The sequence below is a fragment of the Delphinus delphis genome, chromosome 3 (assembly GCF_949987515.2).
Source record: "Delphinus delphis chromosome 3, mDelDel1.2, whole genome shotgun sequence".
NCBI lineage: Eukaryota > Metazoa > Chordata > Mammalia > Artiodactyla > Delphinidae > Delphinus > Delphinus delphis.
Window position 1 is genome coordinate 8,116,866 of NC_082685.1, and position 26,468 is coordinate 8,143,333.

At 41.1% G+C, this 26,468-nt stretch overlaps 2 protein-coding genes across 4 annotated transcripts in view; one reads left to right on the forward strand and one right to left on the reverse strand.

The window, feature by feature from the left end:
• LOC132422733 (zinc finger protein 699) overlaps positions 1-928 on the reverse strand; it is a 68,499-nt gene extending 67,571 nt beyond the window's left edge. The window contains exon 1 of the mRNA XM_069540503.1: positions 671-928. The gene's annotated coding sequence lies outside the window, so the exon portion shown is untranslated. The remainder of the gene's footprint in view (positions 1-670) is intronic.
• Positions 929-7,267: 6,339 nt separating this feature from the next.
• Positions 7,268-26,468, forward strand: part of LOC132422735 (zinc finger protein 177-like) — a 33,091-nt gene continuing 13,890 nt past the window's right edge. The window contains exons 1-5 of one of the 3 annotated variants that reach the window (XM_060007656.2): positions 7,268-7,315; positions 14,786-15,004; positions 15,548-15,601; positions 17,612-17,694; positions 18,452-18,559. In XM_060007656.2, the coding sequence (XP_059863639.1) occupies positions 17,637-17,694; positions 18,452-18,559 (166 nt within the window). In that variant the 5' untranslated portion in view covers positions 7,268-7,315; positions 14,786-15,004; positions 15,548-15,601; positions 17,612-17,636. The remainder of the gene's footprint in view (positions 7,316-14,785; positions 15,005-15,547; positions 15,602-17,611; positions 17,695-18,451; positions 18,560-26,468) is intronic. The other 2 variants (XM_069540543.1, XM_069540544.1) reach the window with 2 other exon arrangements.

Sequence of the window (26,468 nt, forward strand, 5' to 3'; positions counted from 1 at the left end):
GATAATAATTTAACCCACTAGGACTAGAGGGAAATAGGCTTTAATTAGAAAAAATATATATTATTTACAAACAGCTACAGCAAACATTCTATTTAATGGTGAAATGGCAGAATAATTCCCTCTGGGATCAGGAACAAGACAAGGATGCAACTTAAATGCTATTCTACATTGAACTGAAAGTCCTGGCAAACGCACTAAATAAATAAAAAGAATATGAGGTACACAAAATTAGAAAGAAAACGCAGAAACTGACATATGATCACACTTTCGGTGTGAAATTCAAAAAAAATCTACAGATAAATGACTAACATTTAGAGCTGCAACTGGCAAGGGGGGTTAAAAAGATACTAAGTAATCAGCTCACTTTTATGCAGCTGAATATAATGTAGCAAACTGATGCCCACAGGAAGAGAAAAAAAAAATCACAGGTTAAAAATAATATCTCTCGCATCAGGAAGGGAGAGGTGGGGACGGAGTTAGGCAAATGTCACCCCATTCTCACAGAACAAGCCGAAATCCACAGACCTACGCAGAGACGAGGTTGAGACTCTCGTCCCCGTAACCCGAATGGCAGGGATGCTTTTCCTTTCTGGAAAGAGAGCAGAGGATGATTTTGGAGGCCGATTAAATACGAGGATGGCTCTCCAACTCTCGCCTGCAGCAGACTCACCCCGACTGCTGGACTCTCACAGAGTTCCTGATTCAGTGAGTTTGGTACCAGCCGCGGCTGCTGGAGGCCCCGGGCGCGGGTGTCCCAGCGTGGAGCGGTGGGCACAGCCCAAGCGGCCGCCTTTTGGCCTCTGACCCCAAGGCCAAGCTCTCCACCTCCCGCGCACCAGACTTGGGGCGGGCTGGGCTGAACCAGGTAGGACGCGGACCGAGGCTAAAATTTACATCAGATTTAGACGGGGTTGCAAGGGGACATGGCCGCCGGCTTGCGCACGCGCAGAAGTGCACGGCTGCTTCCGGTTTCTGCGCCACGCACAGCGTCAGGGGCCGGGCCTCGGGAGCTGGGAAATTTGGGTTGGGAGGGGCGGTGGCAGCTTCCAGCCGCAAGTGGAGGAGAAGTACTAGTTTCCTTCCACGGAGAGACGCGACTGGGTCTTGGGGCTGTGTCAACCTAGGACTTGGGGTTGGAGAGGGCCTGGAGCGGGACCAGGCTATGGGCGGGGCTTGGTTTACTAGGCCTGTGGGGCGGAGATGGGGCGCGACCAGGCCTAGGGGCGTGGCTTAGTTGAATATTCCAAAGAGCTGAGTTTAGGGTGGGATCAGGTCGAGGGGTGGGACTGTAGCAAGAGGAGGTCCCACAGTCAGGCTGGTGATTTGGGGCACTTTGAGACAAGACGATGTCCTCATCCCTGGGGACCACTATAGCAGGTTAACTAGCCAATAAGGCAGAAATGGCAAGCCAAGGCCGGTCTCCGAAGCACAGTTAGGGGAGGCATCTTTGTCCACAGCCAGCACGCCTCTGCTGTGACCCAATCAGATCTGCTATGAAGGACAGCATCATTCTCGCTGCTCCCCAGAGGGATATTGAGACCCCATCCCCAACCCTTGGGTTGGCCCAACTAAAACACTGCTTAAAGTAACCAAACTCAAGGAAGTTTATATCCCTGCCTCCCTAGGAGCCCAAAGGAGATGGCTTACCCTACTAAAAGAATGCTCCAAACCACGAGATGGGCGTTGGGCCCTGCTTAGGGGAGCTTCTCACCAGGAGGACACCTAGAGAGGAGGTAGGAGCCCAAACTCTTGGGGAGATGAGAAGTGATGGAGTGGAGGATCCTGGAAAAAAAGGTCTGGTGCCCTCTACTGGAGAAAAAAAATGCAGCACGGTGTCCCACAATAGGAATACTGTGTAGAAATTGAGATACTTTATCCTCTGCTTTGCCAGTGACCATCCAAAAAGTAACAAAAGACCAAAAGGGCAAAAGGAGAAGGCCAAAAACAGAGGCGCTGATTCTCTCTTGAAGGAGGAAATACACATCATCTCTCTCCTTAAGGACCTCCCCCCAAGAAGCACTCCCCCTTCACCCCAGGAAGTGAATGAATTGGGAGGAGAATGAGTTAAAAGGGCAATTACCTGCTTAACTATTAAAATCGGCCCACTTTTGCTAAGAGATGCTTCTGTCCTGGTTGTTCCTCCCAGACTCTCCCTTTTCCCATTATTGGAATGGACCTCCTTGGTCAACCTCATGAAATAAGCCTAAAGCTTTTGCTATGGTGGGTGTCACCTGGTGGGAACCAGTTAACTTTCTCCTACCCATGTGGGTGACCAATACGCCACAGTACTGGCTAAGGACAGGCGCTGAAAGATTACGGTCTGTCATAGCTGACTTACTGAAAGAAGGTACTGATTCCTACCACGTCACCTTTCAGTTCCCTGGTGTGTCCTGAGCCAGTATGAATATATGGAGGCTGCCTACAGACTATAGAGGGTTAAACAAGACTACTCCCTTCTTATAACATCGCTACCAAATATCATCACCTTAATGGATGACATTCAAAATAACATGGGTAAATGGTTTGGAGTTATAGATTTAGCTAAATGCATTCTATTCAGTAAAAGTTTCACAGGAGAGAGAGACACCCTCACCTACTGCCCATGTACTTTATCCTTTGCTCCACTGAAGGCAAAGTGGAACAAACTCGAATCTGCTCTGGAGACCCAGGAAGTGGAACTAAAAACCTTGGACTTGGGAATTTCCTGGCGATCCAGTGGTTAGGACTCCACGCTCTCACTGCTGAGGGCCAGGATTCAGTCCCTGGTCCGGGAACTAAAATCTTACAGGCCGTGTGGCACAACCAAAACAAACAAACAAACAAAAAAACCAAAACCTTATTTTTTTTTGCTGTTCAATATCTATATTTAGTTTTTTTATATAAACTGATCTTTTTTAAACTTTTACTTTATATTGGAGTATAGCCGATAACAATATTGTGGTAGTTTCAGGTGCACAGCAAAGCGACTCAGCCATTCATAAACATGTATCCATTCTCCCCCAGACTCCCCTCCCATCCAGGCTGCCACATAACATTGAGCAGAGTTCCCTGTGCTATACAGTAGGTCCTTGTTGGTTATCCTTTTTAAACAACAATGTGTACATGTCAATCCCTAACTCCCTAATTATCCCTTACCTCCACCCTTCCCCGCCCCCTGAAAAAACCTTGTATTAGACCACACCATTTGAGCAATACTCTGGGGAAAATCAGATCCTCTACTTCTGGCTCCAAATGACCACCAACTTTAACCCCTAATCTGTGACTGGGCCTCTTCCCTGTAGTCGAAGAGCCAAATCTAGACACAGCTAAGCAGTTTTATATTCTGAAGGTGGCAGAGAAGAAAGCCTCTTACAGCATCAGAACCCAGGAGGCAATGAGAAACTCTCATGACAGGCCTCCCATCCTCTCATGTTCTGGGAGGATCACAGGGCCAACTCCCAGACTCACCACAGGTCAAGTCTTTGCCTGCATAGTCTATGTGGATAGAGGCAAAGTCTCAAGGGCACCATTTCTCCACACCTCTAGCCCCCAATCTTTCATGTATCTAGCTAAGAATTCTTTTTAGGTACTTTTTGTGGTAGGCAGAATAGTGCCCCTTGCCAAAATTACCCATGTCTTAATCTGCAGAACCTCTGAATGTTACTTTATATGGCAAAAGGGACTTTGCAGTTATGACTAAATTAAGGCTTTTGAGATGGGGAGATTACCATGGGTTACCTAGGTGGGCCCAATGTAGTCACAGGGATCCTTGTAAGTGAAAGAGGGAGGCAGGAGTCAGAGAAGGAGATGTGAGGATGGAAGCAGAGGTCAGAGCGATGTGGAGCCATGACCCGAGGAATGGAGGCAATCTCTAGAAGCTGGAAAGACAAGGAAATGAATTCTTCCCTCCAACCTCTGGAAGAAATACAGCCCTGTGGACCCCCTGATTTTAGCCCAGTGAGACCCAGTCCAGATGCCTGACCTCTACAGCTGTAAGATAAAATACTTGTGTTAAGATACTAAGTTTCTGGTAACCTGTGATAAAAAGAGAGGTTCACATATTGAGGTATGGGGAAGTCATTCTGGCCTATACATGAGTTAACTTGCATTTTATGCTAAGAAAAATAGCCTGTTTGTGGCCTATCAAACATGCACTGCAGTCTGCTTTAATTATTAAAGAAAAGTGTCCATTGACCAGAAGTAAAGAATGTCCATGTTAAAAATAAAGATAAAAAAAAATAAAAAATAATAAAAAAATAAAGATTAAAATAAATAAATAAATTTAAAAAAAATAAATAAAGATTAAATGCCTCCCTTCCTGGGATGCCAATGCTGGTACTCCTTCCATACTAAGACTCCCTTTCCAGGTGCCAAGACCACACTGACTAGCTGTGCACGTGCTGATCTGTTTTTTTTAAACCTTGAAGGAATGTATCCCTGACCTTCTTGATGTTCTTTGTTCTCACAAGACATAAAGCTGTACTGAAAACAAGGCTTCTCTAGAGCAGTTTCTCAAAGTAATCTGGGAAGCTGGCTTCCAAGCTATAGTCCTCAGTTTGGCTCAAATAAAACTCTTTTCTTTTCCTATTGTAGATTGCTTATTGATTACTTTTGTCGACACCTATCATAGCAGCAATAGGGGACTAACACAGATACCCTAACAAACTGTCCTGATAGAGCTTGGACCAAAATGGTTCTGTTCCTTTTAGGGAACATCTGACAAGAGTGACTGGGACCATGACTCCCAGTAGGGTGATTCGAGGTAAATGGAGGATATACCACAGCCAGGCTCCCCATCCAGAACCAAGCCAGTTAAATATTAAACTAGGTACAGCAAGAGATGCTGGCAGCCAAACACACCCTGCTTTGACTGGCCAGCAAGAAGTCCAGGGTAATATGATTGTTCATTACCACTCACAGGGCATGCGGGATCCTAGTTCCCCGACTAGGGATCGAACCCACACCCCCTGCAGTGAAAGCTCAGAGTCTTAACCACTGGACCACCAGGAAAGTCCCATATACCAGAGTGTTTAGAACAATGTCATCATCTGTGGAAAATATACAAAATAGGCACCAAAAATAATAGGATGAGGCTAAAAGGAATAATAGTGTCCAGAAAGTGAATTTTGTCCTGTCATTTCAAGTTCAATCTCAAGGGAGGCTGCTCCTTCCGGGAGGCTCTTTGAAGTGTCTACATGTGGGCATCCACTTCAGAGGTCACCGTGGGGCTTAGAGAGTTTGTGGAATGAGACCTCGTTAGAGTTTTACTGTGTTGATTACAAATTCAACATCCTCATTTTACTGCAAGTAAACTGATACTTTCTCATCTCCAGAGACCCTGGAGACCAAAATATTGAACCAATCTCATAAAAGTGTTTGTTACCCTACAGAGCTTCTGTTTGGGATGATGGAAAAGTTTTGGAGATGGATAGTGGGGGTAGCTGCACAATATTGCGAATGTACTTAATGCCACTGAGTCGTACACTTAAAAATGGTTAAATTTTATATTATGTATATTTTACCACAATTTAAAAATATGTTTGTTGTCCTTTGCTGTCTTACCTCATTGTTCGCTTTTTTCCCTGAGCAGCATGTCAGCTATACACACTCTTTCTGATCTCCCAGGAGGGGCAAGGGAAGAAGCTGGAGAAAAGTAGGCAAAGGACTTACCCTGGGCCACTGTGCAGGGAAGCCCCAGATATTGGGAACCAGAGGCCCTATCCTTCCTGATGATTACATTTCAAAGGAAAGGCTCTCCAATCCTTAGAAACATTTCAGAGTTATAAGAGATACGTATTCACAATGGTAAACGTTTTCAGGAAATGCTCTAGGAACAAGAGGTCAGCGGCCTACTTTCTCCAGTATTCCTTTACATCCTGACTCCTAATACCGTTTCAGTTTCATGAGACAATACAATACACCTGGACCGTGATGCCACAAGTCTTCACTAAACGCCCCTAATACTTCTTCCAGTTTCTCAGCCATAAATCTCCAAGACTTTCGACCTCCCTATCCTTCTACTTTGATTCTAGGTCTACTCACCTGATCTAACCTCCTCTCAAGAGGAATCTCTTCATCCCTGTAAAACGTTGCTATCTAAAGCCATAAAGTTTCTGGGAATTCCCTGGCAGTCCAATGGTTAGGGTTCCACGCTTTCACTGCCAGGGCCAGGGTCCTATCCCTGGTGGGGGAACTAAGACTCCCAAGCTGCAGTGGCCAAAAATAAATAAATAAATAATGAAGATGTAAACTTTCTGAGGATAAATTACAATTCAATCAGATTTAGTAGGTTCATTATATAGCTCATGACCATAACGCTGGGAAACAAGTCCCTCACACCAGAGTGAATAACAGCCATTAAAAATTCCCTTTTCTTTTACTGAAAGATGACTTATAAGATTCCTAAAACTTATTTAGACTGTGCATTGCCACCTTAACTATTTGCCTCCTTCTATGACATGATTATTAACACCCGTGAATCTCTGCCGTGGGAGGTCACTGCACCGTTAGCCTTTGACTGACTCCAGGCTAATACTGAGAACTCCACATTTCTTGGTCTCCCAAATTACAATAAGCTGTTTTCTTTATCTGTCGGTAGCTAAAATGGATCGTCAAGCTCAAAAACATAATGGAAACCAGAGTCCAACTGGGTATCACAGTCACTCTCGCAACTCATTGGCTGAAGAATCTCCCCATTGCTTCAGGACAGCAGCCTCAGCCACATAGTTAGCAGAAGCCATCTTAAACTTAGGGTCACCTCTTCACCTCCAGTGTCAGAGGCCCCAGACTGAGATGCAGAAGCGTTTGCTCCCTCTCGCCCTAACTGCGGTTTGAAGCTCCCTTCCCAGGTAGGGGGAATCACAGAGAGGAAGCTAAACTATAATGAAAAAATGAATGGTGCACAGGGAATTTATGTTGCCATGTGGAAAGGTCAAGTACATCTAGGCGGTAACTGTATACATATCTCCTTGGGGAAAGTGCAGCAAGAGTTGTGCAATGACACTATGCATCAAAATTTGAAAGCAATTGTTATTCATGTAAGACATGTAAGATGCATGGGCTATGGAGGAAAACAAACCACTACACAGGTCCTGGACCACAGCCCTGCCTTCCGGGGCCTGACCCAGCACCCCAGCACCAATCCGCGGGAGGAAAAAGATACCTCTCTTCTGCTCCGAGATGAAAGAAGAGCAGCCTCCGGCGTCTGCCCAACCTCCGAGGCCCTGTCCCTTACGCTGTGCGAGGAGCCTGGAAGTGCGCGTGCGCGTGCGCGTTTGGATCTGCGCGTGCGGAAGGCGGCAGCTCTCTTTGCTGTGCGGTCCGGCGCGGGTCTGAGGTAAGATTTTCGCCTCTTGGTGTGTCCCGCCTCTGTGCGGTCAAGCAGGAGGAGAAGACACCAAATAAGAGGGTCAGAGGGCGTGGCCTCGCGCGCTGACCTGGCCGCCCCGGCCTCCGGCCGGCGCTCCCGGGCGGCGGCCCTTCCCGCGAGAGTCCGGGCCCGCTCGGCCAGCGGAGGTCCGGGCGGCAGCTCTGGGTGGAGGCGGGTCGGCCAGGCCTTGTCTTCATCCGCGATGCTCCCGATTTCAAAAGGCTCCAGAGCAACCTTTGGGTCCTTTCTCCACAAGGGAAAGGAATAGCATCTCTGTCGTTCTCGTCCCAGCACTCCGGCCCCAATGGCCCCCTGTCCCCGGGTCCCGGTGAGCACTCGGTGGCTTTGTTCCGGCCGTGGGTGTCGGTTATTGAAGTTTGGTAAGTTATATTCCGTTGGAAAGAGAAACCTTTGCAGGTTATTAGGCAGCACGTGTGTGTGATCTAAATAAATGCAGGAGTGAAGGAATTCATATAAATACTAAATTTACCACGTCAGAGCCCTGTAAAGCCCCAAAGCTTCAAAAGTATAGGAGTCTCAGGGAAGGAAGACGACGTAGGCTGGTTTCTGTTAGTAGCAGAAGTTGGAATTGAATTTACCGTAAGTAAGATGAGTTTTGACGGGTGGATTTTTCTTCCAGGTATTCATCTTGAAACTATTATTATTATTATTATTATTATTGTCCGCGCTGCGCAGCTTAGGAGATCTTAGTTCCCCAACCAGGAATTGAACCCCGGGCCCCTGCAGTGAGAGCGTGGAGTCCTAACCACTGGACCACCAGGGAAGTCCCTCATCTTGAAATTCTTATCTAGAGAAAATCTGTGACGTCAATAAAACGAACATCCATGAACCCTTCATCTAGATTCACTAATTAAGATTTTATCTCTCGTTATATATATTATGATGAACCATTTAATGGGAAATTGCAGACATTCACTTCCCCCTTTAATCTTCAGCGTTCATTTCTTAAGAATGAGGACAGTCTCCTACTAAGAACAAAACTGCATTGTCCACCAAGAAAATCAAAAATTTTCCACTTTTCCAAGAGTATATTTTATAGTTGTCCGGTTTTTTGGAGAGCTAGGATCCAAATTAGATTTGCACGTTGCATTTTGGTTTTAGATTTCTTTTACCTAAAACATTTGCCTGTATTTTTGGTTCCTGCCTATTTCAGGATTTTTGTATTGTAAAATGTTGGCATTCTGATATGATGTTTTCCTGTGATTTCATTTAATTAACTTGTCTATCTCATACAGTGGACATTGTGTCTAGAGCAGTAGTGTCTAATACAAATATAATATGAAGTACAGATGTAATTTTTAAAATTTTAGTAGCCAAGTTAGGAAAAAATGAAGTTATTTTTAATAATATATCTTATCTAACCCAGTTTATCCAGTTATTAATATATAGTTATTGGTGAAATTAATGACTAATGTAGCTAATATAAAATTATTAATGAAAAATTTTACATTTCTTTTGTACTAACTGTTGGAATCTGGTATGTATTTTATACTTAAGCACATCTCAGTGTGGCTGCTAAATTTTTGTTGGAAATTCTTGATCTGTATTTAGCTTTCATAAAATTTACTGTTGAAAAAGTAGACTTGGAAACCCAGATTGCTCCAAACATGCTGAAAAGTTTTTTAGTAACTGAGCAATTTTATTTCTAAACTTAATTAAAAGTAAGTAAAATTAAGAATTCAGTTCCTCAGTCACACTAGCCACATTTCATGTTCACAGTAGCCACATAGAGGGAGCCAATGGCTACTAAGTTAGACTGCAGGTTTAGAGACGTGAAAATTTCCTAGGTGATGTTGTGTACTTCATATTGTATCCCATCAATATGGGATCAGGAGGCACATAAATGCAAGTTGTCCCACTGTGTATAAGGAATGCAAAGCATTTAGTCAAGGTGCCCATCTCTCTCGTGTAGTCACATTTTTCTTTTTAGTAATCTGTGGGTGATACTTGGCAATAGGGGAATAATCTCTTCCCCACCCCTTTCGATCAGTGGTTTTAACATCACTTGTTGATCTTCGCTTCAACCTGTTTTTACATTGGGAGCTTATGAAATGGTATTTTTTTTTTTCTAATTCTGTCATTCCTTCTCTATTCTTTAGCTGTCAGTCTTCTGTAAACAAGAGCTTTCCCTCCCCACTTCCCCTGCCCTCTATATTTTTTTCCCTTTTGGAATGTCACAACATATCCGTGGATTTTTCTTTCATTCATCATATTATAAACAGTTGCTGTCATTTGATGCTCAAGCTGTCCCAAACTTGGCCAGGAGGAGTCCTTTTAATTTGACTCATGTGTCCCTTCAACACATACCTATTAGTCTTTGAGTGTAAATCCCCAGTTCACTTTGTACTTTCCAGTTACAGACCTGTAATAAATGATTTCTCCTCTTTCCTTATAGACACCAAGGTCTCTGTGATGGGCTCAGTGCTACTGGGATATAACTGTATCTAGGCCTTTCAGTGGTTATCTAAAAAATATATATATATATATTTTTTGAGACAAAATTGAATTCAAATTGTATTTATAATTTTATATCCTCCTTTTCATATAAATTATTATCATGAACATACTCTCATATTGTTATTCTTCAAAAACCCAATTAAAAATATATTTTCTTACATTGTAAGTTCATACTCATTCCTAGTAAAAATTTAATATGTGCTTTTTTCTTTATTTTATACTTGTATCTCTTTTCTCTTATTATAAAAACCATGGTTTGTAATACCATTAGTATATTGTTTTATCCAACAGTATGGGTACAGTAGTTTCAAAAATTATAATACCAATATTACTAATGGTAGACTTGCTCAATAAAGTATTAAGTTTCTTTGCATTTTTTTGTCCTTAATGGTTTATATTAAGTATATGCAGTTCATAGTACTGTGCTCAAATATTTGTGTGAACTCTAAGTCTTTTCTCTCATGGTTTTGTTATCAGTTTGATACACTATTATGTACATTTCTGTTTACATTTAGTTTTAAGGTTTGCTTCCTTTCTGAATTAACTTATTTTTTTAATTTATAAAACTTTTTCACGATTCAAAGGTAAAACTGTATAAAAAGGTATATTCAGAAGTCTTACATCACATTACCACCAGTAGCTAACCATTTCCATTTTATTAGTTTCTGATGTAAACTTTCTCAAAATTCATATATATATATATATATATATATATATATATATATATATATATTCCTTCTTTCCTTCCTTCCTTTTTACCTTCACATGAATGTACTTCTTTCCCCAATTAAACTAAATACTGGAAATCAATCTATATCAGTTCATAGTGATTTTCCTTATCCTTTTTTGTGGCTGCTGAGCCCTTTATTAGTGCATGTATGGTAGTTTAGTCAACTAGCGTCCTATGGATAGAATTTGTGTTGCTTCCAATTATCCTAACCAAAGCAGCCTAATAACAGTAGGAGCAAACCTGTAGTGCAAAAAAACCCAGATTTTTTGACTCATTGCAGTGAGGGAGACTGCATAGCAGAGGAACTGTGGATGTCTCAACCAAACAAAGCAAAGTGTATACTTATGGATTCTGAGAATTGTGACATTTTAGGTGAAATTTAAAGGAAGCAGTAATTTGATAGTCTCAAAGCAAAGCAGGACTGTGTTAAGGGGTTAACATCAGGTCTGTACTACAAACAACCCAGGCTCTTGTTTCCTTGAAAACAATAAAATTAAGATAGATGTGGAATATTGTGTCCAGAAACCCTTTATTTGAAGCTCAGTTCCAGGTTTTTAAATCAAGACTGCTTCTTGATGTCAAATATCAAAATAATGATGTATATCCTCCAGGCAAAATTGGGATGTTTCAGTCTTACTGATACAATTTCAAACAGTGAATCTCTGATAGTCTCTGATTTTACAGAACAAAGTTTCTCAGTGAATAAGAAAGCAATAGTAACTCTGTTACATATTCTTTCATGAGATGGTCAGTCAAGTGCTGCCACAAGGGGAGACTGGAGGCCCAGGAAAAAACAAAGTTTATTATACTCTTTAAGTCCTAGAGGCAAGGCAACATGTAACCATGCAGGTTGATGTGGGAAAACACCAGGATGGTCAAGAGGCAGAAGGCACAGGAGAGAGGGGAAGGTTTAGGCCACTGCCTTTATTGGGGTTTCTATGGGAAAGGCAAGGCAGGGCAGAGGAAACAGCCAGGATTGACTGCTTTGAATAATTTTGTCAGGCTTCGGGTATATGGGTGGTCTCTAGTTGCCTGCTACCTGGCCCTGGGATGTTTAAGGCAGAGAAATATTGCCTCCTACAGTGGATGGGTCTGCTGGAGGTAAGTATGGTTCTCGATTGGTTAGTTTGCATATCAAAGTCATGCTTCGGTTTGAGTCCTTTGTTATTTCTCAGAGTTGGCTAGCCCCAAGAAGCAGTCTCTCCCCAGCCAGAAAGGATTTTTTCAGATGTCAAAAGTCATATAATATACAGAAAAAGTGTGTGTGTGTGTGTGTGCGCGCGCGCGCATGAGTGTCCAATACAGTCGGTACTCATGTTTTGATGAGAGTAAGGAAACCAGGGCAATGATAGTAGAGACTTTTAGTGTGGCGTCAGTGCCCCTAACCAACACAGAAAACATTTTACTGTGATAATGGAAAGGAGAAACACAGGTAAAGTACGAGGAGTCCTTGTAGGCCAGCCTATAATTTAAGTTTCCCATTTATATTGCATTAGTCAAGAAAATAAATCTGAAATTTTTTGCAGTCCCTAACAATATCTTAGTGGAGTTGTAGAGTAGATTAGAAATACTCTCATATCAGGTTGACACATCTGGCGGTGGTGTTGGAGGGGATGAGCTGATAAGTTAGTAAAGTACATGTAAAAGTTGGTGGTTGTGTGTGGAACCAAGGGGAAGGAGTGCTGGTGGCTGCAACGCAGAAGGTCTTAGTGGAAAGCTGGAGGCGGTTAGTGGAAGAAAGCATCAGGGAGTGGGTGGCCCTCTTCCCAGAGGGTCCAGGGGTTGGCCAATATGAGGCACGTGCCTCCTGGGGAAAGCAGTAATCTCCACTAATTCCTTTTCCTTTTTAACATTAAAACTTTGTTTTTAGAGCAGTTTCAGGTTCACAGCAAAATGGAGGGGAAGGTACAGAGAGTTCCCATCTGTCCCCTGCTCTCCCCCCAGCCTCCCCCATTATCAGCATCCCCCACCAGAGCGGTACATTTGTTACAGTTGATGAACCAACATGGGCACCTCATAATCACCCGAAGTCCGCAGACCACATTACAGTTCACTCTTGGTGGTGTAGATTCTGTGACCTTGGACAAACACGTAATGACATGTTTCCCTCATTACGGTATTATGCAGAGTATTTTCACAGCCCTAAAAACCCTGTGTCTTGCCTATTCTCCCTGACCCCCACAATCGTTGGCAACCTCTGGTCTTACTACTACATACTTTTGCCTTTTCTAAAATGTCATATAGTTGGAATCACACAGTCCATTAATTTTTGGAATGATATCGATACTAGTGACCTCTACCAGATTTCCTTGTAGGCATGGAGTGTAGGGGTGTATGTTTTGGCAGAGAGCAAGGAGTATACCTGGATCGTGGGCTAAGCAGACAAGGAACTCAGAATCATAATAGAATTCCTAATATCAAAGGAAGAAAAGCACAAAGTGTCCTATGTCCAATCTGTGCGTTAGAAGAAACAGTCCCTGGGGTTTAGTGTCAGGGTCAAGTTAGCCCAGGGGGCAAAGTTATCTCCAATGGCGAGATCTCAGACTGGGGTGATGTCTCCTGGGGTGACGTCATCTCTGGCGGTGAGCTCCTGGGCCAGTGTGATGTTGCTGAGTGTGAGACTGGAGTATCCTTTTCAAGTGGGTACCTACTCCAGTTGATGTGGATCTCAGCATTTGCCATGTTTGGTTGAAACACTGTCTTATTTGGAGGGTTTGGGCCTCTGGATTGTAAACCAATGAAAGCACCCAGACCAATAATAAGTCCACAGTTACCTAAACTGTGGTGTGTAGCTAAACTCGACACGGTTTTTAGTTTTTGAATGAAGTTTAGGCTCCCATATCAGTAGAACAGCTGCCTGGTCTTTGGGATAATCTATGGTTAATAGATCCCAGTGGAGTACACCCCCTCAATCTGGCCTCCAGCCCTTATGGGATAGGGCAAGATTAAAAAAAATTATAAATATAGGTTAAGGTTTGAGGCAAAATAGAGACCTTTTCAGTTGGACTGGAATTTAATGAATAGGAATTGTTCAGGAGACTATTAAGCATCTCAGTTAAACCAGTTATTGGGGTCATGAAAGTTCTATGAATACCTTTTCCGAGAGCCCAACATTGTGTATTCTAAGCAGTGAAATGCGTGTCTTTGTTACTAGCAGTAATGCCTATAACTCCAAAGGGAATAACGAGCATCCTGGCAAGGCCTTGTACTGTAGTCTTAGTTATATGTAAAGACATGTGATTTTGATTTATATTTTCGGTGCCTGTGAGGCAAGAGATTGCCAGAGTTCTGTACCATGAAATAGGACAAATTTTAGATAATAGCCCAACAGTTTATAATAAATGTGATGATGGGACCATTTGTTGGCTAGGGCATCCAGTGCTGAGATGACTGCCTGAAGTTTGACCAAGTGTGTTGTTTCTTGGGTCCCATCCTTTATTTAGGGACATCATGGCTAAGGGATGGAAAGTCCATCAGGCTCCATTACATATGATGGTTAACAGTGTCATTTGTATAGTCCTCCAATTCTCATTGCTATTTACTCAGTTAATCCCAGGGGGCTTCCTAGGTAGTCAAGGGTCTGGGGGAGGAGTGACATCCTCCAGCACCATGGCATCTGGCAAGAGACGGGGAGGCCACCCCTCCTGAAGGTGGAATATATGAAAGGGCCCAGATTTGGTTCCCTCCTCTAATAAGGAGGCCTCAGCAGTTATGCTGTGTTCATGGGGTATTGTTTCCATGACCCAAAGTATAATGGACAAGTGGTTATGGAGGGTCGCAGACTCAAGGTCTGTGAGAATGTCTGTTTCCAAGAAAGTATGTTGACAGCAATTACTGTTTATAATGTACAGGCATATCTTGTTTTATTGTGCTTTCCTTTATTGTGCTTAACAGATAATTGCATTTTTTTTTAATTGAAGATAAATTCTCATATTGGAGAATAACAGTAACCTCAGGAGTTCAGGCTTTTGAGACGAAGTAACCTGCATTCAGACTCTGGCTCACGACTTCTTAATTGGTGATCTTGGGCCAATTACTACTCCTGTTTGAACATAAGTTGCCTCAACTATTGAATGACAGTAATAATAACTGTTGATAATCATGAGAGCTTCCACTGTATGTGTGTTCTGGCACATAATGAGTGCTCAGTAAATGGCAATTATTATTTATATTTATGTGGTCTACAGTTTTTAATGACTTTCACATAATATAACTTCCATCTTCTACAGAGAGATGGCTAATGAATGATGCTTGATGACAGATGAGAAATGCCTCCTGCATAAAGATTGATGGTATGAGGCAAGACTCCTACTTAATCAAGAGGAATTGAGATTAACTTATCCATTAAATTCAGAAACTGTCTTGAAGAGACTTTGGGAATAAGACATGTTAAGGCAGATTTCATTAACAGATTCACAGGATGCCAGCCATTGACCTTTTCCCTTGTGGTAAGTCCTTGTTGATGCTCCTTTCAGAGACTGTGCTTTAACTGGCCTGTGAGCAGCCTGTCTTGTGGTCTGGGTCTATGCAGTCCTGCTTCTGGGCTGTCTAGGAGGGGGCTTAAGTATATAACAATATCCTGTTGTCTAAATCCTAGGGCTTGGGAAAGAGGGGTAAGTATGCCTATTTTTGTGGGAGACGTTCTGCTTAATCACATGAGTTATTATTGTTAGCCAAAAAATTCCCCAACAGTTTTACTTCTCTGGACTTTAATTAATTTCTTTATCTGTAAAATGAGATTAGATTATTAAACTCTTCTTCTTGTTTATCAAAGCCCCAAATCCCATTTCTGACTTCAGATGAGGCGGGCTATAGGGCATTTTATGGCAGCAGTGTGTGTGTGTGTGTGTGTGTGTGTGTATGTTCACTTAGAATTAGTGTGGAGTGGCTGCCAGGCTTGTGAGTATGGAAACTGTGGGCAGCCTGGATTCTCAGGTTTTGTTTCTTCTCCTCAAGGTTGTCTTTCTCAAGACTTTTTCTCTTTTCATTAGGAGAAGTCAGAAGGGGAAAGGATTGTGACTGGGTGTCTGACATATTATTTTCAGGTCAGTAGGAAATTTATTCTTTTATAAAAGCACATGCTTCTTCCTACGAGGTGGATATGTTTCCTACTAGTGAAACAGAGCTTCTGTTTCAACTAGGGCCTGCTTAGGGACTGAGTCCCCAGTTAAATTTCCTCAGGTCTTACTTAGGGCCTTTCATTTACACAGGAGAATGATACTATCACTCCAGTATCTACTAATTCATTCCAGTATTTACTAATTCAGTCCAATTCGTCCATGCTGATTGTGTGCTCTCATTTTGCTATGATAGACAGGGAGCCGACATGTGCCTCTGAGAATTTGTACTGTCACTGGAGGAATAATTCATTTACCAGCATTTACTGTGTCTGTAATGTGCTCAGGGCTATGGCTAACCTGTCAACAGAGAAAAATAAGACCAGAAGAGGTTACAATCTAGTTGTGGTGAGATACGTTCAGTTAGGTGAGAGAGGTGCTCTTAAAGCTACGTAATTGGATGAAGTCACTATGAATACGTCCAGGTAGAGAGGAGAAGGGGCTTGAGGACCATCAAGCTCTGGGGTTGATTATGGAAGAACATAAAACCTGTCTAGGCTTTGAGTCTCCCTTCCTCTTTCTCCAGGGAACATTGATGGAGATGGCAATTGCCTGATGCCAGGATGTTCCTCTTGAAAATGAAAATCTGTTCATTGTAGTGGCTTTAATTTTTCTAGGATAAAAGGCTTAGGACTTCAAAATTATATATATAAGCTTGAGCTTGGGTTTTAGGCAAAAGACTGGCAACCCTTTTGGTGCACAGTGGGAGAGAGAGAGAGAGAGAGAGAGAGAGAGAGAGAGTGTGTTTGCATTTTAGTTTTATTTGCATTTTAGTTTTATTTGAAAATTTACTGGTTTGATAAAGTGGACATGAACAATTTTGTTGCTTCTCAAGTTATACCTGATAGTATTTGGTATCCCTGAAGAGCAGAGTCTTGGCCCCTTATTTATGGAAGTATTTGTCATCCCTTGCATGTTCTTCTTACATCCGGCATCTTTCTCTGAGAGCAGGGCACCAGCTATGCAGACCTGGTCTGATCTTTCAGGTGGAACAAAGAGGAAAGCTGAAGAAAACGGAAGAGTTTTCCAAGTGAGGGAAAAGGCACATGTGATTCTTTATGAGAAAGATCTGTAATCCATGAGAGCTGCAGTCCATTTGGAAATGTTAAACAGGAGGCTTTTGAAGAATTTTTTTCCTAAGGATGCTGAGGTCATTTGGGTTCTGAGGTTCCTTGGGTACCTCAAACTTCCCTTTCTCTTCAACTTTTCATTCGCCTTCTTAAACTTCCTTTTGGCTTGACAGTAGGATCTGTCCCATTTATTTCTTTAAATTTTGCATTTGCATTAAGCTCTTTATCCATTTCCTTTCAACGTTGTTTTCCTAGTTACGCTGCTTTCTGTTCATTGTCAGTCTCAACATTTATAGAATCATTTCTTAGTAAATCACCTACCAATTTGACCACAGCACCTTATCATGCGAAACTCTTAGTCCAGCCAAACTTCTTAATCTTTTCTTTTTTTTTTTTTAATAAATTTATTTATTTATTTTTGGCTCTGTTGGGTCTTCGTTGCTGTGCATGGGCTTTCTCTAGTCGCGGCAAGTGGGGGCTACTATTCGTTGTGGTGCACGGGCTTCTCATTGTGATGGCTTCTCTTGTTGCGGAGCACGGGCTCTAGGTGTGCAGGCTTCAGTCAGTAGCTGTGGCTCGAAGGCTCTAGAGCGCAGGCTCAATAGTTGTGGCGCACGGGCGTAGTTGTGGTGCACAGGCTTAGTTGCTTTGCGGCATGTGGGATCTTCCCAGACCAGGGCTCAAACCCGTGTCTCCTGCATTGGCAGGCAGATTCTTAACCACTGTGCCACCAGGGAAGCCCCTTTCTTTTTGTTTTAAAATGTATCTTAAGTCAATGTTTGAAAGTAAATACACATTGGCCTTCATTTTTAACATCTTCCTTCCATTTATTTCTCCAAGAACATAATTTTTTTAAATCTTATTTCAGATTGGGAGATTTGTCTTAATGCCAGATGGTCAGCACCTCAGTGGAATATTTTGGATGGGAAAAAATCCAGTGTGGTGGAAATGGTAAGATTCACAAGATATAATTCCTTGCCTTCCACACTAGTGGAAAATTAGCAGTTCCATAAGATAGGAAAGCTGCACGATAACCATGATAGATATTTGAGACTAGGGTCATTCACCTGTTTTTCATAGTCTCTGGGCATCATGAATTTGGCAAAAACTTTAAACACCCCTCACGATATATTTCTTCACACAGAGTTCACTCAGCTGAATATTCCCATATATGTCATTCAGATGAAGTTTTTTTCTTTTTTTCTTTTTTGTGGTACGTGGGCCTCTCACTGTTGTGGCCTCTCCTGTTGCAGAGCGCAGGCTCCGGACACGCAGGCCCAGCAGCCGTGGCTCACAGGCCTAGCTGCTCTGTGGCATGTGGGATCTTCCCGGACCAGGGCACGAACCCATGTCCCCTGCATCGGCAGGCGGACTCTCAACCACTGCGCCACCAGGGAAGCCCCAGATGAAGTTTTTGATAAATAATTTCATCTTGATCAATTATCAGCTAAACTCTAAAAATTCCTTTGAAAGTAAAGAATACAACAAAACTTTCTAGCAGAATGATCACTTCATTCTGCTTGAAAGCACTGAGGGTCTGGAACCATGCATTGCAGTGAAAATGGAAGAAAAACAAAAACAAATAAAAAACTTCAGCCATACTAATTTGTTTCTTGTATAGAAAAACAATTCAAGGCAGAGGGGAAAATCTCTGAATATAACAAGGTTGGAAAACTTTTTAAGTCATCATTAATCTCTTCATCAACAGGAGAGAAATTACATTGGAGAGAAATCAATTTTAACCATTGTGAAGAAGCCTTGAGTGAACACTCATGCCTTAAGGCTCAAAGGAAAACTTACATTAGAAAGAAAACTTGTGAGTGTTATCAGTGTGCAAATGCCTTCATAAAGAACTGTGCCCTTGATCTACACAAGCAAACCTATTCTGGAGAGAATGCTCCTGAGTATAATCAGTGTGAAACAGCCTTCAAACAAAATTTACACCTGGTTCACAAGAAAACTTACACTCAAGAGAACCCTATAAATGCGCTGACTGTAAGAAAGGCTTACCTTCTTCCTCGTACCTTAGGGAACGTTTTTTTTCATGGTGGAGAGAGGACGTATGCTTTTAAAGAACGTAGGAAAGCTCTTTCACATTCTACAAACCTTTTTGTACATATGCGAACTCACTAGAGAAATATCCTATGAGTGTAAAGGATGTGGGAAGACTTTCACTCAATCTTCATGTTATTCAGCATTTAAGAATTCACAGAGGACTGATGCCTGTGAAATGTAAGAAACTTGAAAAAGGCTTTTCTTATTCCCCAGATCTTGCTAAGCATATAAGATTTTATACTAGAAACACTGTGTTTGTAAGGAGTGCAGCCCAGAGTTTACTTTTCTCAAAACAGTATTCACATGCGAATTTAAACTGGAGAATGTGGAAAAGCCTTTGTTAGTTCCTCATACCTTACTGTACATATGAAGAATTCACACTGGTGAGATGCCTTATCATTGTAAGGAATGTGGGAAAATGTTTAGTATTTCATCTTGCTTTAAAAGTCACCTGGAAACTCACCCTGGGGTAAAACCTTACAATTATAAGCACTGTGGGAAAGCCTTTATTTGATTCTCATTTCTTATTTGACATTTAAGAATGCACGGTGTAGGGACTTCCCTGGTGGTCCAGTGGTTAAGACTACACTTCCAATGCAGGGGGCACGGGTTCTATTCCAGGTTGGGGAACTAAGATCCCACATATGCTGGTGTAGCCAAAAATAATTAAATTTTAAAAAATTTAAAAAATAAAGAGTGCACAGAAAGACCTTTTGAATGTAAGGAATGTGGTAAAGTATTTAGATAATCCTCGTACTTTAGTCAACATAAAAGAAACACATACGGGAGAGAAGTGTATAAATGTAAAAAATGTGGGAAAGCATTCACTATTTCATCAGGCCTTACAGTACACATGAGAACTCACACTGGTGAACAATCTTTTGAATGTAAGGGATGTGGGAAATCCTTTACTCGATCCACATGTCTTATTAAACATTTAAGAACTCACAGTGGGGAGAAGCCATATATATGAGGAATATGGGAAAACTTTTAGTAATACTTCATGCCTTTCTGAATGTATACACATTCACATTTGAGAGAGAACGCTTGTAAAGAGTGTGGGAAAGCCTTGGATACTTTCACACTTACTGAACATGTACTAATTCATAGTGGAGGTAACCTTATTGTAAGGAATGTGGGAAGCCTTTTGCTCTGCCTTATACTTTAATATTCAGCTGTGAGTTCACGGGTGTGAAAATATTACGAATGTAAAAAGTATAGGATTTTTTTTAGTTTTTATTCTCTACTTTGGGAAAGTATGAAAGCACACATAATGAGAAATCCCCTGAATGAAAGGGATATAGGAAAGCCTTTGATTGTTCTTTGTCATTAGGAAACATGATTCATACTGGAGAAGAACCATAAATTATAAATATAGGGAGTGTGGAAAAGGCTATGTTAATTTATTGTAAAAGTCACACTGGAGAGATTATGTATGAATGTAAAAACAATTAGAATGCTTTCAATGAATATCTTTTATATATTTTTTATAAATAAAAATCCTAAAAAGTTTTGCTTTTTTTTTTAATGAAAAACCTTTGTTACAAAGAGGTTTTTAAATAAGACCTTGGGAAAGTTTTGGAGTACATGTTTTCACTTACTGCATACAAGAAAATTGATACTGGGAAAGAAAACCAAGTAAATTTTTATTTAAATGAGTTGCCTTTCTTTGTGTGTGTTTTTTTCAAGGTAGACCCATACTTTTAAAGACTAATGATGTTGAGCATAAATATGGTCAACTGATCTTTGATAGAGGAGCAAAGGAAATGGAATGTAGTAAATATAATTCTTTTCAACAGATGGTGCTGGAACAACCAGACACCCACGTGCAAAAGAATAAATCTAGACACAGACCTTGCACTCATCACAAAAATTAACTCAAAATGCATTGCAGCCCTAAGTGTTAAACACACAACTATAAACCTCCTTGAAGATAACATAGAAGAAAACCTAGAAGACCTTGGATGTGGCAATACTTTTAAAAATATGACATAGAAGACATGATCCATAAAAGAAATAATTGATAAATGGGACTTTATTAAAATTAAAAACTTCTGCTCTAAAAAAGGCATTGTTGAGAGAATGAGAAGACAAGCACAAATTGAGAGAAAATATTTGCAAAAGACACAACTGATAAAGGACTCTTACGACTCAGCAATAAGAAAATAAACAGCTGATTAAAAATGGACTAAGACCTTAACAGACACCTCACCAAGGAAGATATGCAGATAGCAAATAAGCATTTGAAAAGATGGCCCACATGAAAAAAAGAGACCACTACAAATCTATGAATCTGTGAGAATGGCCAAAATCTGGAACACTGATAATGATAAATGTTGGTGAAGATATAGAGCAACAGGAAATTTCATTTCATTGCTGGTGGGAATACAAAATTGTACAGCCACTTTGGGATACAATTTGGTGGTTTCTTACCAAACTAAACATAGTCCTACCAAGTGATACAGTATTCACACTCCTTGACATTTACCCAAGTAAGTTGAAAACTTATGTCCACACAAAAACCAGTACATGCATGCTTTGGGTTTTTTTTGTTTCTTTGCACATGAATGTTTATAGTAGTTTTATTCATAATTGCCAAAACTTGGAAGAAGTCAAGATGTCCTTCAGAAGGTGAATGGATAAACTGGCACATCCAAACAACAAAATATTATCCAGTGCTTAAAATGAATGGACTATCAGGCCATGAAAAGACATGGAAGAACCTTAATGCATATACTAAGTAATGCATATTACTAAGTGAAAGAAGCCAATCTGGAAAGATTACATACTGTATGATTCCAACTATATGACATTCTGGAAAAGGCAAAACTGTGGAGATCAGTGGTTGCCAGGGATTGGTGAGAGTGATGGGTGGAATGTATAAGCAAAGCACAGAGGATTTTTAGGGCAGTGAAAAATACCCTGTATGATACTCTAATGGGTATGCGTCATTACAGTTGACCCTTGAACAACAAGATTTTGAACTTCATATGTAGATCCATTCATATGTAGATTTTTTTCAATGAATATGTACTACAGCATTACACCATTCATAGGTGGTTGTATTTGCAGGTACAGAACCCAGAGGGCCAACTGTTAAGTTGTACTGGTGTTTTCAACTTTGAAGAGGGTTGGGGACGCTAACCCCCGTGTGTTTACAGTGGAGCTGAGAAAGGCTAGTGGGCACTTCTGCCTCAAAACATCCTGCTTTTTTTCCTTGAGCAAAGCCTGGAGTCCACAGTTCACATGATACTGCCTTGTCAGGCTGTGCTCATTATGTGGTGAAAGAACCTAGCCTCCTTAAAATATTTTTGGAACGGAATGTAGATTAATATTTTTCCGGTTTAAACACATGCTTCTAGTCTTTAATATTAGTAATTAAGTGCCTAAGATTCCTGGGCCCCTCTTTACATGGGCAGATATTTTATAGAACCGATCTGCCTGAGAAGCATGGTCAGCTGGGAGGGGTTGAGCTTTTAAATACAGATCTCCAGATATGGGTGATTCCATTAAATAATAAGGATCCTCCTAATGATAAAGTTTTTTTATGTCTAGGCAGATGTTTTATTCATGGGGGGTCTAGAAAAGGCACAGAGAGGAAGCTATTGAAATTTTTAAAATCCTTATTTCGGGCTGTCTAACTGTAGTAACAACAACCCCAAAGCACCTTAAAATCTGTCTTTTCTCTACTACCAGATTTCCATTTTAAATCATGGTTCCGGTTATGCATATTTAAGAATCAGCCCTATTTTGGCCCTGATAAAATCCATTTCTTGGCGGGTAGCTTAAAGTGCTGATCGAGACTGTTTTTTGTTTTTAATACCAGGATAATCATTGTTTAAATTGGAGTCCAGACAAAAAAGTTCTCTGACTTCTGGGGGGCTTGCTTTGGTTAGGAAGGGGAGGGGCAGTGACCCCGCAAGAGAATCCATAACGGCTGAGCAGTGAAGTTTGGACTCCTTTTCCCTTCTGACTGCTCAGTCTCCTTTTCAAAACCTTGGGGACCTCTACTTTTTCCATCGAGGAGACCATATGGAGTGAAAGACCCGGGCTCAAGTGCCTGCGCACCATTTTACTTAAATGGGCAATCAAGAGTAAGTTACTCTACTTGAGAAGCCTCCTTCGCTTAAAATAAACTTGCCTGCACTTCGCCTCAATTCTGTGCCCAGGCTCCCTGACCAGGCCTCAGCCACTCTCTCCGGGCCCGCCTCCCAGCCCCGCTCCCCGATCGGAGTTCCGGGGGGGTACTGAACTACTGGAGGCGGGAGCCTCAGGCCCGGGACCCGAAGCGGAGGTGCGCGTCCGCTGGCGGCTTGGTCCTCAATAGCTGCTTCGCGCATCTTACCCGTTTCCATATCCGTTGGCGTTTGATCCGGCTGGGCCCAAGTCCAGGTTCCGACCACGAGTCTGGAAGGGCCGGTCGATAGTGGGGAGGGGTCATGGGTAAGGTTTACGGCGCCAGCTGCTCCTGGGCCGCGGGGCCTCCTGCCGGGCTTCACGCGCGACTTCCCGCCCGGGTCCTCAGGACGCCCCGCTTGTCCTCCAAGCCCCGACCCGTTACATTCGCGCCTGCTGGGGCCGCGGCTTCTTCCCGTCTCCCGGACGACTGCTTGGGTGGTCTGTCCCCGGGAGGAGGCGGGTCTGGAAATAAGGGCAGGGCGCGTCCGCAGGGTCTTTTCTCCGTCGCCTGTCCTCCCCTCTTTAAAAGGCCTCCCCCAAGTCTGGCTACTTTTCCTTAAGAAGATGCCCTTTCTTGTACCTCATTTTCTTCCGTTATGACATTCTTTGAAGTACTCATCAGTTCACGGAGATCTGCCCTTTTTTTTTTCTTTGATCTGTCTTACAGTTCTCTAGTGTGTGGAAGCAGCCTAGTCCCCTATTGGTGGACGATTGAGTTGTTCCCATCTGAATGGGCTTGTGCATGTTTCTTCATATTTCTGTACTTAGGACTTTAAGGTCGATTTTTAGAACTAAAGTTGTTGGGTCATGTGTAATATTCCTAGATATTGCCAACTGCCCCCGTTCTATTTTGAGCGCTCAGAACGTGTATTTTGCATCCAGCAAGTTGCACACCTCTCTTAGTTTTCAAATAATCTTAACCTATAGATGCTTTTGGATGTTTACATATCATCCATGAATGACAGGTTTATTCTTCTTTTACAGTCCTCCAAACTATCATGTCTCCCCATTCTTTTCCGCTCTCCCCAACTTACTGCACTGTCTGTATCATGATTAGTAGAAGGAGCCACTTCTTTTTCTGTGTCTCAAAGGCCTTCAGCTTGTATCTAGTAAATTGAAATGCTTGCTCTATGTTTTCGATACATTTTCAGGTTTAAAGACATTTCCTTCTATTCCTCTTTTCCTCGTTTACTATAATTAACATGTAACTAAAGTGTACAATTCAGTGAATTTTAGTATATTCCCAGAGTTGTGCAACCATCATCACAATATAATTTTAGAAAATTTTCATCATCCCAGAAAGAAATCCACAATATAATTTTAGAAAATTTTCATCATCCCAGAAAGAAATTCCATACTCATTAGCACTCACTCCCACTTCCCTACCCCCCAGGCCACCACTCACTAATCTATTTCTTGTCTTTATAGACTTGTCCATTCTGGACATTTCATATAAATGGAATCATACAATATTTTGTCTTTTGTGAATGACTTTTTTCACTATAATGTTTTCAAGGTTCATCCACATTGTAGCAACTGTCAGTACTGATTCCTATTAATGGCCAAAAATATTCTTTTGTATAGATACATCACATTTTATTTATCCACTCATAATTTGATGGTCATTTGGGTTATTTCCACATTTGGGCTATTGTAAATAATGCTGTTATGAACATTCTTGTTAAAGTTTTTGCGTAGACTTACATTTTCATTTCTCTTGGGTTTATACCTAGGAGTGGAATGCTGATTCATATGATAATCGTATATTTAACATTTTGGTGGACTACCAAACTGTTTTCTAAAGTGACTGCACCATTATTCTTTACCACCAGCAAATGAGTTCTGATTTCTCCACATACTCACCAATTGTTATTTGTCTTTCTGATTATAACTATCAAAATGAGTGTCAAGTGGTATCTTGTGGCTTTCATTTGCATGTCCCTGGTGGCTAATAATAAGCATATTTTCATATGCTTAATGGCCATTGTATTTTCTTTAGAAAAATAGATATTTTGCCCATTTTAAAAATTGAGTTTTTTTAAATAGAGTTGGCCAAAATTATTTTTAAATCATGCAATGTTGGGTATTATCAAACACTTTTACTGTATTATTGAGACGATCATACTGTTTTCTACTTTGATCTATTCATGAAACAAATGACATTAATTGATTTTCTAGTAAGCCTCTCTTACATTCCTGGGATAAACTCGACTTGGTTCTGATGTATTATCTTTCTCATTTTTTGATGTATTTGATTTGGACTTATTTTCTATAGACTCTTTGTATCTATGTTTATTAATGAGACCTCAGTATCATTTTGTTTTCTTATAATGGCTGTCATGTTTGATATCAGTATTATACCAATCTCAAGGAACATTCCTCTTCCTTTATCTACTTAATCAAGGTAATCCCTTTGATAAGGCAAACTGTTTTGTGACATCATCTTAAAAGTGGCCTGTCCATCCCCTCCCCTTCTTTCCCCGCATGGTAATTATGTAAGGTACTGTCATAGATTAATCAAAATGCACACATGACGTTTTGGATCGTGCACATTTCTGGAGTTTTGCATAAGTGTGTCTAATCCCTGAAAGATTTGAGTCAGATTAGAATTTTCTCTTCTTTGAATGGCAGAACTGATATATAAAACCTCTGAGCCTGGTGTTTTCTTCATGGGAGAAATTTATATGCCTAGTTCTTTATTTTGTTTTTGTTTTTTTGGTTGTTTTGTTTTTTAAAGAATCTATCTAGGCAGTGAATTATTTGGGCTGGAGAGACCTGGAGTCTCTCTGAGGGGGTCAGCAACAACCCAGATTATTCCACTTTTATATATTTTTTTAAATTGTGGTAAAATATATACAATATAAAATTTGCCATTATAAACATTTTAAAGCATACAATTCAGTGGCATTAGTCACAATCACAGGGTTGTGCAACTATCACTGTCCAGGTCATTTTTGATAATTATTTTAGGACTATTCAGTTTGTTATTTCTAGTCTTATTTCTCTAGGAATTGAGCTATTTCCTGTGACTTCTGAGCTTGATTAGCATACAGTTATTCACAATATCTTACATGTTTATTCTCTGCAGCATCTATAATTGTGTTCTTTTTTGCTTTTCAATTTTCTTTGCACCTTCTCCCTCTTTTTTTCTTGAATAATCTTGCATGATTTTTCCTATTAATTTTCAAAGAATCAATTGTTTTTGTTTGATCTTTTCTGGGTTTTTGTTTTCTAGTTCATCATATTATTCTTTCTTTCCTTCAATTTTTAAAAATTTATTTTGAGATTTTTTTCCTCTAAATTTTTTTTGGCCACGCCACGTGGCATGCAGGATCTTAGTTCTCTGACCAAGGATCGAACCTAGGCCCTTCGTAGTGAGAGTGCTGAGTCCTAACCACTGGACTGCCAGGGAATTCCCTAAATTCTTAAATTGGAAACTTAGACTAATTTTTAACTTTTTTTCTAATATAAGTACATAAAGCCTACTTTTT